The 16,049-nt window shown below is 36.4% G+C and overlaps 2 protein-coding genes and 1 non-coding gene across 3 annotated transcripts; all 3 read right to left on the bottom strand.

Moving 5' to 3' along the window:
- Window positions 1-100: 100 nt before the first annotated feature.
- Window positions 101-6,329, bottom strand: LOC115700486 (uncharacterized). Its single transcript, XM_061103462.1, has 8 exons — window positions 5,701-6,329; window positions 4,400-4,558; window positions 2,409-2,597; window positions 2,011-2,249; window positions 1,636-1,672; window positions 1,473-1,555; window positions 1,076-1,240; window positions 101-982 (listed from the first exon to the last, which is right to left on the bottom strand). The coding sequence occupies exons 1-8, from the start codon at window positions 6,275-6,277 to the stop codon at window positions 170-172; spliced, it is 2,262 nt and encodes a 753-aa protein (XP_060959445.1). The 5' UTR covers window positions 6,278-6,329; the 3' UTR covers window positions 101-169.
- Window positions 6,330-8,751: 2,422 nt separating this feature from the next.
- LOC115721496 (small nucleolar RNA R71) lies at window positions 8,752-8,858 on the bottom strand. The gene has a single exon (XR_004012515.2). It is a non-coding gene; the product is annotated as a small nucleolar RNA R71 (small nucleolar RNA).
- A 5,002-nt stretch (window positions 8,859-13,860) lies between these two features.
- LOC115698809 (UPF0481 protein At3g47200) lies at window positions 13,861-15,808 on the bottom strand. The gene is made up of 2 exons (XM_030625996.2): window positions 15,584-15,808; window positions 13,861-15,481 (listed from the first exon to the last, which is right to left on the bottom strand). Exon 2 carries the CDS (start codon window positions 15,459-15,461, stop codon window positions 14,106-14,108), a length of 1,356 nt encoding a protein of 451 aa, XP_030481856.2. The 5' UTR covers window positions 15,462-15,481; window positions 15,584-15,808; the 3' UTR covers window positions 13,861-14,105.
- Window positions 15,809-16,049: the final 241 nt, after the last annotated feature.

Genomic DNA, 16,049 nt, shown 5'->3' with positions numbered 1-16,049 from the left:
GAAGAAGTTCCACGCTGATTGTGAATTGTTGCAGTGCATGGTTAATTCATCTGTTCACTCATAAAAAAAAAAAAAAAAAAAAAAAAAAAAAAACCGTTATTCTTTTAATCAAAGTAGAAAAATACATAGGTAGGTAGATTAAGATTAAGATTAAGACTATACGTACTAATTAGTTGTCTTTTCCAAGAATTGCATAGAGAGTCTGTAAGAAAGTAAGAATGAGAGCAATGGAAGCAGCAATGACTGAAATGAGTGCCCAAGGGTGCTTAAAGTAGTCACGCGTAAGCACTCTTCGATATCTTGGCCATCTCAGATGACGATATTTGTTCACTTCATTTATAAGTGAATCGTAGTAATTCTCTTTCACAAAAGTGTCAATGTAGAGCCTATTAAACAATTTTGTAGCATCTTCAATATTCAACCAACTAACAATAGCCTTACTTTTACAAAGTACCTCAATATCACCATTCCCATTGATCAGATTGTCCAATAGAAAAGCATAAGAAGTGAATATGGGCTCACAATTTGGGCAACATTGCTCCAAGCTTATGAGATTTCTAAACACTGTTTCACTGGTCTCTTGAATGAGCAGTTCTGGGATAACCATAACACCTGTTTTGGAACAAAATTTAATATCCAATAGAGACTTTGATGTACTGTTTACCTTGAATTTTATACCAGAATTCCAAAGATCTGTAGCTGGGGGCATAGGCCCCCACTCAAGACTTTTGTGTTTTGTTTTGTCAGAGTTCAAAACTAATGACTCCCTTAACAAATCAAGAATGTGTTTGAGTGTGTTGTTGTTGTTAGAAACAAGTGGTTCAATTGGAATTGGTATGGATGAGAAAATGTTACCAAAAAATTCAATCACCAATTTGACAAGAGGCTGAGGCTTGTTCTCATCTGTGGATGAATTAGTACTAGTTTGGGTAAGATCAAATAGAGTTTTTTGTTGAGATACAGAGTCCATATGGTTAGGAAGTTAGTTAAGGGCTGTTATAGTTAGTTACTAACAGTTATACTGTTGTACAGTTAGTTAGTGTGTTTTCTGTTATTATTACTTCTGTATAAATACCAACTCTTGTATCATAACAGTACATAACATTGAATAAAGAATTCCTTTTCTCTTCTTGCTTCTCTCTCTGTTTTCATCTTTCTTGTAACTCAACTTGGTACCAGAGCTGAAGGTGTACTTCCATGGCGACCTCCTCCGGTGAAGCAGCTCATCATTCAATCGTTCCTACAACAATGTTTGTTCCTCCATTACGACTAAATCGAAGCAACTATTTTTTTTGGAGATCACAAGTGCTTCCAGCAATACGAGCACATGATCTTGAAGGAATTCTGCTAAATCAAAATCGGCCTCAAGCTAGGATTCGTCAACCTCCAGAATCCACAACAATGGTGAGTAATCCTGAATTCAATCGTTGGATGCGTCTTGATCAATTTCTTCTTTCTTGGCTAATGTCAACCATATCTGAATCTATGATTGGGCATGTGGTAAATTGTGCTACCTCCTCTGAAATTTGGACTACTCTTGAGCAACTGTTTGGCACTGCATCGCGAGCACGACAAATTCATCTCATGAATCAACTTCAATCCACCAAGAAAGGATCGCTGGCCATTGATGAATACCTGTTGAAAATGAAAAATCTGGCAGACGGTCTTCGAGCTGCAGGAAATCAAATTTCAGATGAACAATTAATACTCTATGTTCTTGCTGGTTTGGGAACCGAGTACGAAGCAGTGGTTGTTAATTTGACTTCAAGAGAAAATCTCACCCTTGCTGAAGTCCAGTTTATGCTCCAAAGCCAAGAAATTCGCATCGAAGCAAATCAAACCCATACCACCATTGATTTAAATGGTGCCACGGCAAATTATGCCCAGTATCGAAGAAATCAATCAGGCCCTCCCAACACTAATGGCCGTGGCAACACAAACCAGTTTCGAGGTCGAGGAAGAGGCCCTCCTGGTGGTCGATCAAACAACAATGGTGGCCGAGGTTCTTACAACAATAATCGCCCTACATGCCAACTCTGTGGACGAATTGGTCACACAGTTCAGAAATGTTACAGACGATTTGATATCTCCTACAATGGTCCTGATGACAATGATGCACCCTCTGCCCCCAACCACCCTCAAGCACATGTTGCTGCAACAACTTCTAACACAGATGACTCCTGGTTTCTTGATAGTGGAGCCTCTCATCATGTCACCCAAGATAACAACAACCTTCATCATCAAAGCTCCTATAAAGGCAAAGAGAAAATTGTTGTAGGTAATGGTTCCTCACTCTCTATAAATAACATTGGTCATAGCACTCTTGCTGCAAGAAAGTCTCTTTATCTTAAAAACATTCTTCATGTTCCAGCCATAACAAAAAATTTAATTAGTATTTCCAAATTTACTCGTGACAACAATGTCACTGTTGAATTCACTCCTGATTTGTGTTTTGTCAAGGACAATCAATCGAAGATCCCTCTTCTTCAGGGTGCCCTTAAAGATGGCCTCTACCAAATAGCACCCAAGTTTACTCACAAGATTCCACAGCCCAAACAGCATCTCCCAGCCCCTGCTGCTGCAAGAAATGCTTCTTTCTGTCAAGCACATGCTGTCTCTACTTCATCTTGTACTAAAAATTCTACTACTACAAGTGTTCCCAATTCTTGTAATAAAGTTTCTAAACTTGTATCATTGTGGCACAATAGACTTGGCCATCCCAATCAACAAGTTCTAAATAAAGTTCTCCATTTTCTCAATATTACTAGTGCTGAAATGCCTCTCTGTCATGCATGTCAATATGGCAAACTTCACCAATTTACATTTCCCTCATCACAAAATAGAACCCATGCACCATTTGAAATAGTTCACACTGATCTTTGGGGACCCTCACCCCATCCTTCACCTGAAGGTTTTAAGTATTACATCTGTTTCATTGATGATTTTACCAAATTCTCATGGATTTTTCCTCTTACTGCAAAATCTGAAACTGCCAGTGTCTTCACACACTTTAACAACTATGTTGAACGGCAATTCAACACCAAAATCAAATCAGTCCAAGCTGACTGGGGTGGGGAATATAGACCTCTCAAGCCTATTCTTTATAACTTAGGCATCATTTTTAGACACCCTTGCCCACATACACACCAACAACAAGGAAGAGTAGAAAGGAAACATAGGCACATCACCGATATGGGCCTTACTTTGCTTGCACAAGCAACTTTGCCTTTATCATTTTGGTGGGATGCCTTTGTCTCCTCTACCTATCTCATTAATAGACTTCCTATCCAAAAGAATCAATACATCTCTCCTTATGAAAATATGTTCCACTCCAAACCCGATTATTCTTTTTTAAAAACATTTGGGTGTGCATGTTTTCCTCTATTGCGTCCTTACAACAAACACAAGTTTCATTTCAGAACTTCCATGTGTGTATTCTTGGGCTACAGTCCTCAACACAAAGGGTATCGATGTCTACATTCCTCGGGTCGAATTTATATTGCCCGAAGTGTCACCTTTGATGAGACATGTTTTCCCTATTCCCAACTGTTCTCTTCCAATTCCAAGTCTGTCTCATCTACTCCTACGGTTCAGTATCTCCCTCTACCATCTAATGTGCCTCTCCTCACTCCCAATCTCACACCACCAGTTACACAATCTGTGCAACAACCTGCACCACCAAGAACCGAGCCACTCTCTCTCTCTCACCATACTGCTGTCCCCACTGCTGTCACCATTCCTCTACAGCCACCTGCCTCACCAAGAATTGACCCCAATATTCCCACTCAACCTGCCTTGCCCGTTTCCATCCCTACCAATGCTCAACATGACTCAAGCAACACATCCAAACACCCTATGACCACAAGATCCAAGTCTGGCATCTTTAAACCAAAAGCCCTTGCAGCTGAGTTAAATGACTATGAATGTTATCTCAAAGAACCTACTTCTTTAAAAATGGCATTAAACAATCCCTTATGGAATAAAGCCATGGGGGAAGAATACTATGCTCTAAAGAAAAATAATACTTGGGTTCTAGTTCCCTACCATCATGGCATGCATGTAATAGACAATAAATGGGTGTATCGAATCAAACTAAGAGCTGATGGAACTGTAGAAAGGCTAAAGGCTCGGCTAGTGGCAAAGGGTTTTCAACAAACTGCTGGTGTTGATTATTTTGATACCTTTAGCCCGGTTGTTAAAGCTAGTACCATTCGCATCATGTTTACACTTGCAGCAACCTATGGTTGGGACATACAACAAATCGACATAAACAATGCCTTTCTAAATGGTGACTTAGAAGAAGTGGTTTACATGCAGCAACCACAAGGGTTTGAAGATCCCAACTATCCTACATATGTGTGTCAATTAAAGAAAGCCTTGTATGGCTTAAAACAAGCACCTAGAGCTTGGTATGAGAAGCTCAAGAGTGCATTATTAGCTTGGGGATTCACCAATTCTGTCTCAGATAGCAGTTTGTTTTTCAGCACTTCAAATGGCAGTCCCTTACTTGTTTTAGTGTACGTTGATGATATTCTCATCACTGGTGCCAATTCTAAAGCTGTCAACAAAGTTATCACTGATCTACAAGCCCAATTTGCTCTCAAAACACTCGGGTCAGTGAGTTACTTTCTGGGCTTTCAAGCTACAAGAACCGGCAACACCATCTCTCTGTCACAATCACAATATGCATTGGATATCCTCAAAAGAACCAACATGGACACCTCCAAATCATGCATTACACCAGCAACACCAGGATACAAATTATACACTGCTGACAGTCCCTTGTTCGAAGATCCTACTCTATACAGGAGTACCATTGGCTCCCTACAATATTTAACCATGACTCGACCTGATCTTGCCTTCTCAGTCAATAAACTGAGTCAATTCATGCAAAAGCCAACTGTTGCCCAATGGAATGCATGCAAAAGGGTCCTTCGATACATTAAAGGCACACTTAACATGGGACTGATCTTCAAACCAGCAACATGTCTTACTTTAGAGGCCTTTTCAGATGCGGATTGGGCATGCAATTTGGATGATCGCAAATCGACAACAGGTTACTGTGTAAAGCTTGGAGGAAATCTAATCTCTTGGGGGTCTAAGAAGCAAAAATCAGTGGCTCGATCTAGCACCGAATCTGAATATCGATCACTATCTACCACTGCAACAGAGGTTGTATGGATCATCTCTGTACTAAATGAATTAGGCATAAAACCAGCAAGAACACCAGTTATATGGTGTGATAATCAAGGAGCTCAACAACTCGCCTCTAATCCAGTTTTTCATTCCCGAACAAAGCACATTGAGGTTGATGTACACTATGTTCGAGAGTTGGTCACTGAAGGCAAACTTACTGTCTGCTATATTCCCACTGAAGAGCAGCCTGCTGACATCTTCACCAAACCCTTAACTCTTCCTAAGTTCAACTTTTTATGTAACAAAGCATCCTTTGGGCCAATCCCAGTACAGTTTGAGGGGGGATGTTGAGATACAGAGTCCATATGGTTAGGAAGTTAGTTAAGGGCTGTTATAGTTAGTTACTAACAGTTATACTGTTGTACAGTTAGTTAGTGTGTTTTCTGTTATTATTACTTCTGTATAAATACCAACTCTTGTATCATAACAGTACATAACATTGAATAAAGAATTCCTTTTCTCTTCTTGCTTCTCTCTCTGTTTTCATCTTTCTTGTAACTCAACTGTTCTCTAGTAGTATGAGATCATGGTAAAGAAATTGGAGTAAACAAGGCATGGAGAATATTGGGTCACCTTCTCCTCTGAGATTTGGATACGATTTCTTACGAAAAAGCTCTATGATGAAGCAACCATCAAGCACCAACATCTCTAAGAATTCATCTTCTTTCATATCAATTGGCCCTGCATAATACTGGCGAGCTTCACTCTGAATCTCATGAACAACTCTGGTTAGTTTCTTGAACAAAATTGGATTTGGTTCGGGGAGACGAGTGGCTAGGTCAAGCAAATATTTTTGTTTGATTTTCTTTGTGGATTTGAGTTGGTTGTTGTTGTGGTGGAAAGGGCCAAAGGAAAATGCATTTGGTGTAAAAGCAGCTGTGTTGTGCCTTGAAAGTATGTTTGGGACTTTGAAAATGCTGCATAGAGAAGGCATTACAAGATTAGCAGATACATCTTTTTCAAACTTGTTGCTTACCAATGTTTCAACATTTATGTTAATTTCATGTATTTCTTCCTGGTGAGCTCTGTTCTCCATTGTATAATCTTGCAAAAAGAGAAAAAAAACACAATTAATTTTCATGAGATTTTGTATAAATGAAAAAAAAAAAAAATGTTATCCATTATGATCATACCACAAATGGGTAGTGAAACACTTAGTTTATTTTGCTAGGGATGTATATGTGACAATGATATATAGGGATGTGGAATATGTATATTGCTTTCTTTTCACTTCACTAGTAAAAGAAAAGAAAAGAAAAGAAAAAGTAGTATTTGAATAATATGATTGGATCAGTTCCACTTTAGTACTAAATTATACTAAAGCAACTGGCTAGTTTGGAATATAAGAGCTTTTTGTACTTGTGAAATTAAAAGAGCTAGAAATAATATACTTTACTTCATTGTTATATAAAGATAGATGTGAAATACGTTGCTTTAACATTATATGTGTTGCTTTTTATACCTACTTAATCTTAATCACACAAAATTAAAAATAATATGATTTCCATTTAAAAATATATATAACTAATTGTCTAAAAAAATAAAACATCTATAGCTAAAAAATATTAATGTATACAATGTGCCATGTGGGAATTGAATGAAGTATTTTTCATTTATATTTTTGAAAATAATAGATATGTGTTAGGCTATTTTTAGCCTATGTTTTGGATCCAATTTATGTGCATTTTTAGCTGTGTTGGGACGGAATTACGCTTGTTTTCTATGTTTTCAGGTTCTTTGGAGTAAAAGAGGTCTCGGGTGCAGAAATTCATTAAAAGACGTGCTGAGCCGAAGAAAAACTTAATTTTTGAGTTTTTGCATATCTGGCCGCGGCGATGAAGAGGCTCGCCGCGGCGAGTTACGAGATACAGAGAGTGCCTAAATTTGGCACATTCTCGCCGCGGCGAGAGGAAGCTTGGCCGCGGCGAGATCCCGTACGGACCAGGGGCATTTTCGTCCATCGAACCCTAAATTTCAATTATAAATAGAAAACTGCGATTGAAAGTCAGGGGGAAGCGATTTGGAACCCTAAAACACAGCAGAAAGAGGCAGGAAGAGCACAGAGATTCAAGTGACGATCCAAAATTCATCCACCAACAGTTTCTTTCTCTATTCCTCTTTAATTTATTTATGTGGAATATTGTCATAGGAATGGTTATGGATTTATTTCTGAACTAAATTTCCCATTTAGGGAGGATGATGATTGTTGTTTAATGTTTTGCCTAGTTAATGTTTAATTGTCATTCCTCCATTCTTGTTTGTGAAATTATCTTAATTTGTGTTTAATTTCATGTTTAAGATTGATCACCTTGTGCATGCTCTATGATCTCAATTCGAAATCTGAAAAGTGAGAATTGAGAATGCTAAAATTGAGATAATCGATGTTCTATGTGAAACGAGAGTATTCACATGACTTATGTGACGAGTAGATTATTACTTAATGCTGATTTCATGTTAGTTTAATTAAGGAATTAATTAGATAACATGTGATTTAGAATCTAGAAGATCTGAAAGGAGCTAGGTTATTTCATAATCTGTCATTCACTTCAAGAATAGGATGGTGATTAAGCATTAACGATTTGGGTAAACAACAACAGGATTCTCCTCCTTATTATCTCATCTTGCTCAACTTTCAATTGTGTTATTAAGTTTTCTGAATTTCTTTCATATTTTACTGTTTTTAAATCATACTTGCTTTCGATTTACCGAATAGAATCATAAGTATAATTTAGTGGTACTTAATCCAATTCCCTGTGGGATCGACCTCACCTGTGTGAGATTTACTACTTGATTGCGTATACTTGCGTAGCGTTTAAAAATATAGCAACAAGTTTTTTGGCGCCGTTGCCGGGGAATTGTTAAAGATTAATATTACATAAAAATTATACTAACTTCTACTTTGGTATATTTTCTCTTGCTGATTTTTCTAACCTTTTTCTTGCAATATTTTCTTGATCTATTTCAGGAATCCTAAGTGCATGCGCCGTCAAGGACAATCAGTCATATTACCAGTTGATCCTGAAATTGAGAAAACTTGCAGGAAGAATCGAAAGAACAAGAGGCAAGAAAGAGTTTCGGCAAGCTAATCTTTGAAACATCGAAATCATGGTCAATGTGAACAATAATGTTGGGAACAATGGGCGTAATAATGGTAATAATGGAGGCGCTGTGGAAGATCAAGCTAATGGCCGTAGCTTGAGAGATTACATTCTCCCTACTCTGACGGGAGTGCAGTCATGTATTAGGCCACCGGCAGTGGATGCAAACAACTTCGAGATCAAACCTGCCATCCTTCAAATGGTGCAGTCTTCAGTTCAGTTTGGTGGTCTCCCTTCTGAAGATCCTAATTTGCATCTCTCTAACTTCATGGAACTTTGTGAAACTTTTAAAGTTAATGGAGTTAGCGACGATGCCATTAGATTGAGGTTGTTTCCATTCTCGCTCAGAGAACGAGCCAAGAGTTGGTTGAATTCTTTGCCACCGAATTCTATAGCAACATGGACAGACTTAGCAACAAAATTTCTGTCTAAATTCTTCCCTCCAGCAAAGTCTGCAAAGCTGCGAGGAGAAATAAACAACTTCTGTCAGCAAGATAATGAATCTCTCCATGAGGCTTGGGAGAGGTTTAAAGATCTAATCAGAAAATGCCCTCATCATGGCATAGAGAAGTGGATGCTGGTTCACAATTTCTACAACGGGTTGGTTGGTAACACTAGAACTCTGATAGATGCAGCAGCTGGTGGAGCTTTTATGAGAAAGAGTGCTAATGAGGCTTACGATCTATTGGAGGAGATGGCTCTAAATAATCAGCAGTGGCCAACTGAAAGGAGTCAAACTAAGAAAGTAGGCGGTGTCTTTGAGGTTGATGCCATCACAAAATTGACGGCTCAAGTTGAGGCCTTGACAAAGGCGATTGCGGGGCAAGCTAAACAAGCCCAAGTTATTTGTGAGATATGTGGAGGCAACCATCACTTTTCGCAGTGTCGAGCGGATGTGGATAATTTGCCAATGGATCAAGCAAAAGCCATTGGGAACTACTCCCAAAATAATAATTATGGGCACAACCAACAGGGGTTCTACCAGCAGAGAAATCAGCCCCAACAAAACCAACAACAAAGTCCTAGTGGCTCCAATATCCAAGCTGATTTATTGCTCCAATTCATGATGGAAACTAGAGCCTCTATTAAAACTCTAGAAACTCAAATGGAACAATTGGCTACTCAAGTGGCAAACCAAGCTCAAGGAAATTCAGCTAGCACTAGTGAGGCAAAAGGAAAAGAGCAATGTAAAGCAATTTCCTTGAGGAGTGGAAAGAATTATGATAGGCACGATGTGGTACAACCATTCAATGAAGAAGTTAAAGATCAATCAGCACCAACTCCAACATCAATAGAAAAGAAAACTACGATAGCCACCGCACCACCACAACGAGTCTCCACCAATCGGTATTGATCATCATGTGAAGATACCTTATCCTCGGAGACTCAGAAAGACCAATCTAGACAAGCGATTTACAAAATTTCTAGAGGTTTTCAAAAGACTACACATCAACATTCCTTTTCTTTGAAGCCTTGGAACAAATGCCCCGTTATGTGAAGTTCATGAAGGAGATATTGTCTAAGAAGAGAAAAATGGAGGACTATGAAACGGTGGCATTAAGCGAGGAGTGTAGCGCCATTTTGCAAAAGAAACTACCGCCCAAGCTTAAAGATCCGGGTAGTTTCAATATTCCATGCTCTATAGGGGGTTCAGTGGAAACTAAAGCTCTATGTGATCTGGGAGCAAGCATTAATCTAATGCCGTTGTCTGTCTTCAAAAGGCTAGGATTGGGAAAAGCAAAGCCCACAACAGTGACTCTACAACTAGCGGATCGTTCTCTAACTCATCCTCGTGGCATAATTGAAGATGTACTGGTGAAGGTTGGTAAGTTTATCTTCCCTGCTGATTTCTTAATTCTTGATATGGAGGAAGATTCAACTATTCCCATTATTTTGGGAAGACCATTCTTGGCCACGGGTTGAGCATTAATAGATGTTCAAAAGGGGGAGTTAAAGTTGCGAGTCCAAGATGTAGAGGTCAATTTTAATGTTTTTGCCCCAACTGACATTCCTACCTGTTGCAAGATTGAGGTGGTGAAGGGTTCTTTTGTTAAAACTGATAAGAAGAAAGCAAAGCCTAAAGAGCGACTTCGAACGATTCAGCGTCGTTGGAAAAGATTGATGTGTGGTAGTTCTGAAGGTGAGCTTACTCTTGTGCAAAACTCTGAAATCAACACTATTGGTGGTAAATTTTCTTCATTTAGTGCGAGGGCTCTTTTGAATGCAAAGGGTGGACTTGATCCCTTCTGATGGGGCTCAGGTAAGTTTCTCTCACCCTGGTTTATTTTCATACATTGGGGACAATGTGCATTTTAGTTTGGGGGGGGAGACTTAAATTTTTCAGTTTATTTGTTTTAGTTTAGTTTGTTTTAGTTTTTTTAGTCTTGTGTGATAGCTAAATTGAAAGATGGATTAAATTGTTGTTATTCACTTGTGCAATGGATTGAAACATAACTGTGTGCTTGACTTGCAACTGTTTGAATTAAATTGGATGTGTGCTAGGAAGTGATTCATGTAGATTTAAAACATTTGCTATTCTCACATATCACTTGTGTTCTATTTGGATTGTGGAATGACTGATTGAACATGGAATAGAATTTGTTTGACATACTCTCTTGAAGCGAAATCCTTGATGATTTTTGTTTGGAAAGTGATTTAGGCAAGTTTTCTTTGGAACGATTGAGCCTTTCAAGCCTACCTAAAAAAAGTTTTATCCTTAGTATACCCAAAGTTGAGCCTTAGCCTGTTTTAAAAATTTTTCACCACTTAACTGAGCTGAATTCGTTATTCTAAACTCTTTTCACCCTGAACATATTTTATTATGTCATGAGCCTTGAAGCAAGTTTGGGGGGAATAAGTGCTGTAAGTGAAAAAAATATATATAAAGTGTAGGAATGAGAGATTGAGAAAAAAAAAAAAATAATAAGAATATTGTGTGTTGTGCCTATGAAAAAAAAAAAAAAAGAAAATTATGAGGCACACACATAAGAAAAATTGCAATCTCTTATTTCTGTTTTTGGGATGTATGGAAAGAAAGCAAAATCAATGTCTAGGCTTGCTTGGTTAATAGTGCTTATGGTATAGTATAGCCTAAATGACTTCTCACCTACCCATGTACCTAAGCCATGTGATGTTAACCGAAAAAGACCTATTGATTCCAAATAGAAATTTGTCAACATTAGTGGAGAGGAGTATGTCATTCAAACTTATTGATCATGTGTTAGTGGGATGTTGGAAAGTTAGAACAGTTGTGATATTGATGGAAATTGCGATGCTTTATGTGTGTATGAATTACTTACTTGTAAACTGCACATTCAACTTAGTTCTTAGAGTTGGCAAGTTGAAATTCTGGTTATTGATGGATTGAAGTTGTGCAGGTGGTGGTAACAATCAAATTGTTGGAAAGTTCAGTTATCATTGTCAGTTTTTTTTTTTTAGTTTAGTCTTAGTTTACTCGGGGACGAGTAAAGAGTCAGTTTGGGGGAGTTTGTTAGGCTATTTTTAGCCTATGTTTTGGATCCAATTTATGTGCATTTTTAGCTGTGTTGGGACGGAATTACGCTTGTTTTCTATGTTTTCAGGTTCTTTGGAGTAAAAGAGGTCTCGGGTGCAGAAATTCATTAAAAGACGTGCTGAGCCGAAGAAAAACTTAATTTTTGAGTTTTTGCATATCTGGCCGCGGCGATGAAGAGGCTCGCCGCGGCGAGTTACGAGATACAGAGAGTGCCTAAATTTGGCACATTCTCGCCGCGGCGAGAGGAAGCTTGGCCGCGGCGAGATCCCGTACGGACCAGGGGCATTTTCGTCCATCGAACCCTAAATTTCAATTATAAATAGAAAACTGCGATTGAAAGTCAGGGGGAAGCGATTTGGAACCCTAAAACACAGCAGAAAGAGGCAGGAAGAGCACAGAGATTCAAGTGACGATCCAAAATTCATCCACCAACAGTTTCTTTCTCTATTCCTCTTTAATTTATTTATGTGGAATATTGTCATAGGAATGGTTATGGATTTATTTCTGAACTAAATTTCCCATTTAGGGAGGATGATGATTGTTGTTTAATGTTTTGCCTAGTTAATGTTTAATTGTCATTCCTCCATTCTTGTTTGTGAAATTATCTTAATTTGTGTTTAATTTCATGTTTAAGATTGATCACCTTGTGCATGCTCTATGATCTCAATTCGAAATCTGAAAAGTGAGAATTGAGAATGCTAAAATTGAGATAATCGATGTTCTATGTGAAACGAGAGTATTCACATGACTTATGTGACGAGTAGATTATTACTTAATGCTGATTTCATGTTAGTTTAATTAAGGAATTAATTAGATAACATGTGATTTAGAATCTAGAAGATCTGAAAGGAGCTAGGTTATTTCATAATCTGTCATTCACTTCAAGAATAGGATGGTGATTAAGCATTAACGATTTGGGTAAACAACAACAGGATTCTCCTCCTTATTATCTCATCTTGCTCAACTTTCAATTGTGTTATTAAGTTTTCTGAATTTCTTTCATATTTTACTGTTTTTAAATCATACTTGCTTTCGATTTACCGAATAGAATCATAAGTATAATTTAGTGGTACTTAATCCAATTCCCTGTGGGATCGACCTCACCTGTGTGAGATTTACTACTTGATTGCGTATACTTGCGTAGCGTTTAAAAATATAGCAACAATATGGGGTGTGTAATGTAAGAATCATTTTAGGTATATAAATGAGTATTTACATATTAAAAAATTATTTTTCATATATAAAATGGGGTATAATTAGATCAGGTTTTAGATAAACAAAATTTAGGAATGTAGATATAATGCCAAATTTTAATTGTTTATTTATCTAGTTTCATTCTTCTGCACTTTTGTATTCCTCTCATTCTAATTCTTTTAATCTTCTTCATCCTTTTTTTTTCAATCATTTTCTTTAATTTTTGTTTGACAGTAGCTGGTTTCATTTGATCATGATCTGATGTACAGTTGTTCTTGTTAAGAGATTTTATCTTCGTAGTTCCAGTTACCATATTGTTTTATTAATGTAGTAGTAATCGATAATTATGAAATTAGTTTTTATGTTCTTAGTAATATGGTAGCTAGTAACTAATAACAAAAAAATAAAAATAAATTATAACCTTATAAAGAAATCGTGATGGTAACTACTTAACTAAATATGTGAAAAGAAATCAATCATGATGGTAACTGATTACTTGACTAAATTGAGAGAAAAAAAAATATCAATTATAAGGATAACTAGTTACTTAGAATAAACTAGACATTAGATAAAAAGAAACCAAATTCAAAACTAATGTAAAAAGAAAAGCTAATATAGTGATAACTGTTTATCATCGTATAATTAATAGCTTGTTACTAGTATCAAATTAGTTATTTTACTTTGATAATAGTAAAAAACTAAAATATGGGGAAAAAATATAAATTTTTTAGAAAAGACATATTTTGGTATTTTTATTAATATTTATATATATGTAAATTAGATTTACATATTTTTGTAAATTTTCTTTTAATTAATTCTTCAAACTACAAATATAAGTATATAAATATAAGATAGATGTAAAATGACATGATATTACCATAAAGACAAACATTTGGCACACAAACAACATTATATTAATTAATCAGAAGAAAGAAAGAGAGATTACATACAATCATTATATAAATCATTGCTTGCTCACTCTCACCAGTCACCACACTACACTAACTCTTATTTTTTTTCACAACTGAACCACCAAGATTATAATTACCCAAAAAAACAACATTATAATTATAAAAATTATATATGAATATAATATGCATAGCTCAATAATCTTCCTTATATGCATCTTGAATAGCATAGAAGGTTTGTAAAAAGGTAAGAACAAGTGCAACAAAGGCACCGATGACCGAAACAAGTGCCCAAGGGTGGTTGAAATAGTCACGCTTAAGTATTCTTCGATACTTATGCCGACGTTGTTTACAGTAATCATTTACTTTACTCGTAAGACAATAGTAATAGTTTTCCTTAACATAAGTATCAATGTAGAGTCTGTTGAAGAATTTGGTAGCATCATCAACATTCAACCAGTTATCAATTACCTTATTCTTCTCAAGTACTTGAATATCAGCATTAGTGTCGATGAGATTATCCAACAGAACAGCATAACATGTGATTATGGGCTTGTAATTGGGACAACATTGCTCCAAACTTATGAGGTTTCGAAACATTGTTTCTGTGGTTTCTTGAATAAGAAGTGGTGGAATTGACACAACACCTCTTCTTGGGATAAATGAAATGTCTAATATTGACTCTGAATTGCTAGCCTCGAATTTGATGCCAGAGTCTCTCAGACCTGTAGCTGTGCGTATATGCTGCCAATCATGCTTGGTATCTTTTCCAATTACCTTGGAATTCCAAATCAATGAGTTTCTCAACAGATCAAGAATGTGTTTTGTTTGTTGTATCCGGTGATCATCATTAGAAAGATTCAAACGAAATGGTTTCTTTTTTATAAGGCTAGGAAAGAACTCTAAGGCCAATTCAACAAGGCTTTTCTTATCTGTGGATTGAGATTTTGTGAGATCAAACAGAGTGTTGAGTACAAACCAAGGTATTTGGTTCTCTAGCAAAATGAGATCATGGTGTAGAAATTGGAGTAGACAAGACATGGTGAATATGGGGTCATCTTTGTCAATGAGATCAGATTGGTATGAATTCTTACGAAACAACTCTATGATGAAACAACCATCAAGGAGTAACATCTCTACGAACTCAGTAGTGCTCATATCAGTTGGCCCCGCATAATAGCCATGAGCTTTGTTCTGAATCTCATTAATGGCTTTGCTTAGTTTCCTAATCCACATTGGATCGAAAGGAGCTTGAGTATTTGAAATGGGATTATTATTATTATGTGAAAGACGAGATAGAAGATCAAGCAAGTACTTTTGTTTGATCCTCTCTGTTGGTTGAAGATGAGGTTTTTTATGGTGGAAAGGACCAATGGCAAAGGCATTTGGTTCGTATGCATTTTTAGTATGCCTTGAGAGAATGGTTGGGACTTTGAATATGCAAAAATTAGATGACATGACTAGATTACCCGACAACCTATTTTCTAAGCTACTTGACATTGCTTCAATATCTATAGCAACTTCATTGTCCTCCATTGTTGGTGATGCCATGTTGGTTGGTTTCTATTAATCTTCAACAAAACAAAACAAAATCACATAATTGATATTTGGTTAGTAATGCAACAAAACTTGCTATACTCTTTTAAAGCAATATGAAAAAAAAAACTACTTACCAAAATTAATGATCTTCTTATGTGGAACAGGGGATTTAATTTATGTGGATTTATGTATACCTAATTGCTTCTACTAATGTGTAAAGATAATGGGTGGTGTTTATATATACTAAATAGGGATATAGATCTTTCATTTCTTTATGTATATATATTTTTATAATCAAGACATTGCTTCAATTTCAGTGATTCTAGTTCACTTTACTACTATGACTATTACTGTTTGTTATAATTACTTTTGCATTTTTTTTTCTTCTCTCCATTGGAGATCAAAGGTTCAAAGAGCTGTCCTTTAAGATCCAATTAATTATCTATTTATATATAAATATAAAGGAAAGTACAACAAAATTTAGGTGATATCTTAAAATTTTTTCATTGTATTTTTTAAATTTTGTGACATTTTCATATTTTGTTTAAAAATAAACTACTACAAATACAAAAGTCCCACATAATTTAAAAATATTTAAAG

Source organism: Cannabis sativa, chromosome 8 (assembly GCF_029168945.1).
Source record: "Cannabis sativa cultivar Pink pepper isolate KNU-18-1 chromosome 8, ASM2916894v1, whole genome shotgun sequence".
Classification (NCBI taxonomy): Eukaryota; Viridiplantae; Streptophyta; class Magnoliopsida; order Rosales; family Cannabaceae; genus Cannabis; species Cannabis sativa.
The sequence above is the reverse complement of the archived record's forward strand: the minus strand, read 5'-3'. Positions and strand labels throughout refer to the sequence as shown.

Excerpts from the sequence above, each read along its gene's own strand:
- LOC115698809 (XM_030625996.2), bottom strand. The coding sequence starts at position 15,461 with ATGGCATCACCAACAATGGAGGACAATGAAGTTGCTATAGATATTGAA.
- LOC115700486 (XM_061103462.1), bottom strand. The coding sequence starts at position 6,277 with ATGAAAATTAATTGTGTTTTTTTTCTCTTTTTGCAAGATTATACAATG. Across the intron at positions 1,556-1,635 it reads AGATTTTTCATTTTCAACAG|TGCCAAACAGTTGCTCAAGA; the intron begins GTATTCATCAAT and ends CTCGCGATGCAG. Across the intron at positions 1,241-1,472 it reads CAATCATAGATTCAGATATG|GAACGATTGAATGATGAGCT; the intron begins GTTGACATTAGC and ends ACATTGTTGTAG.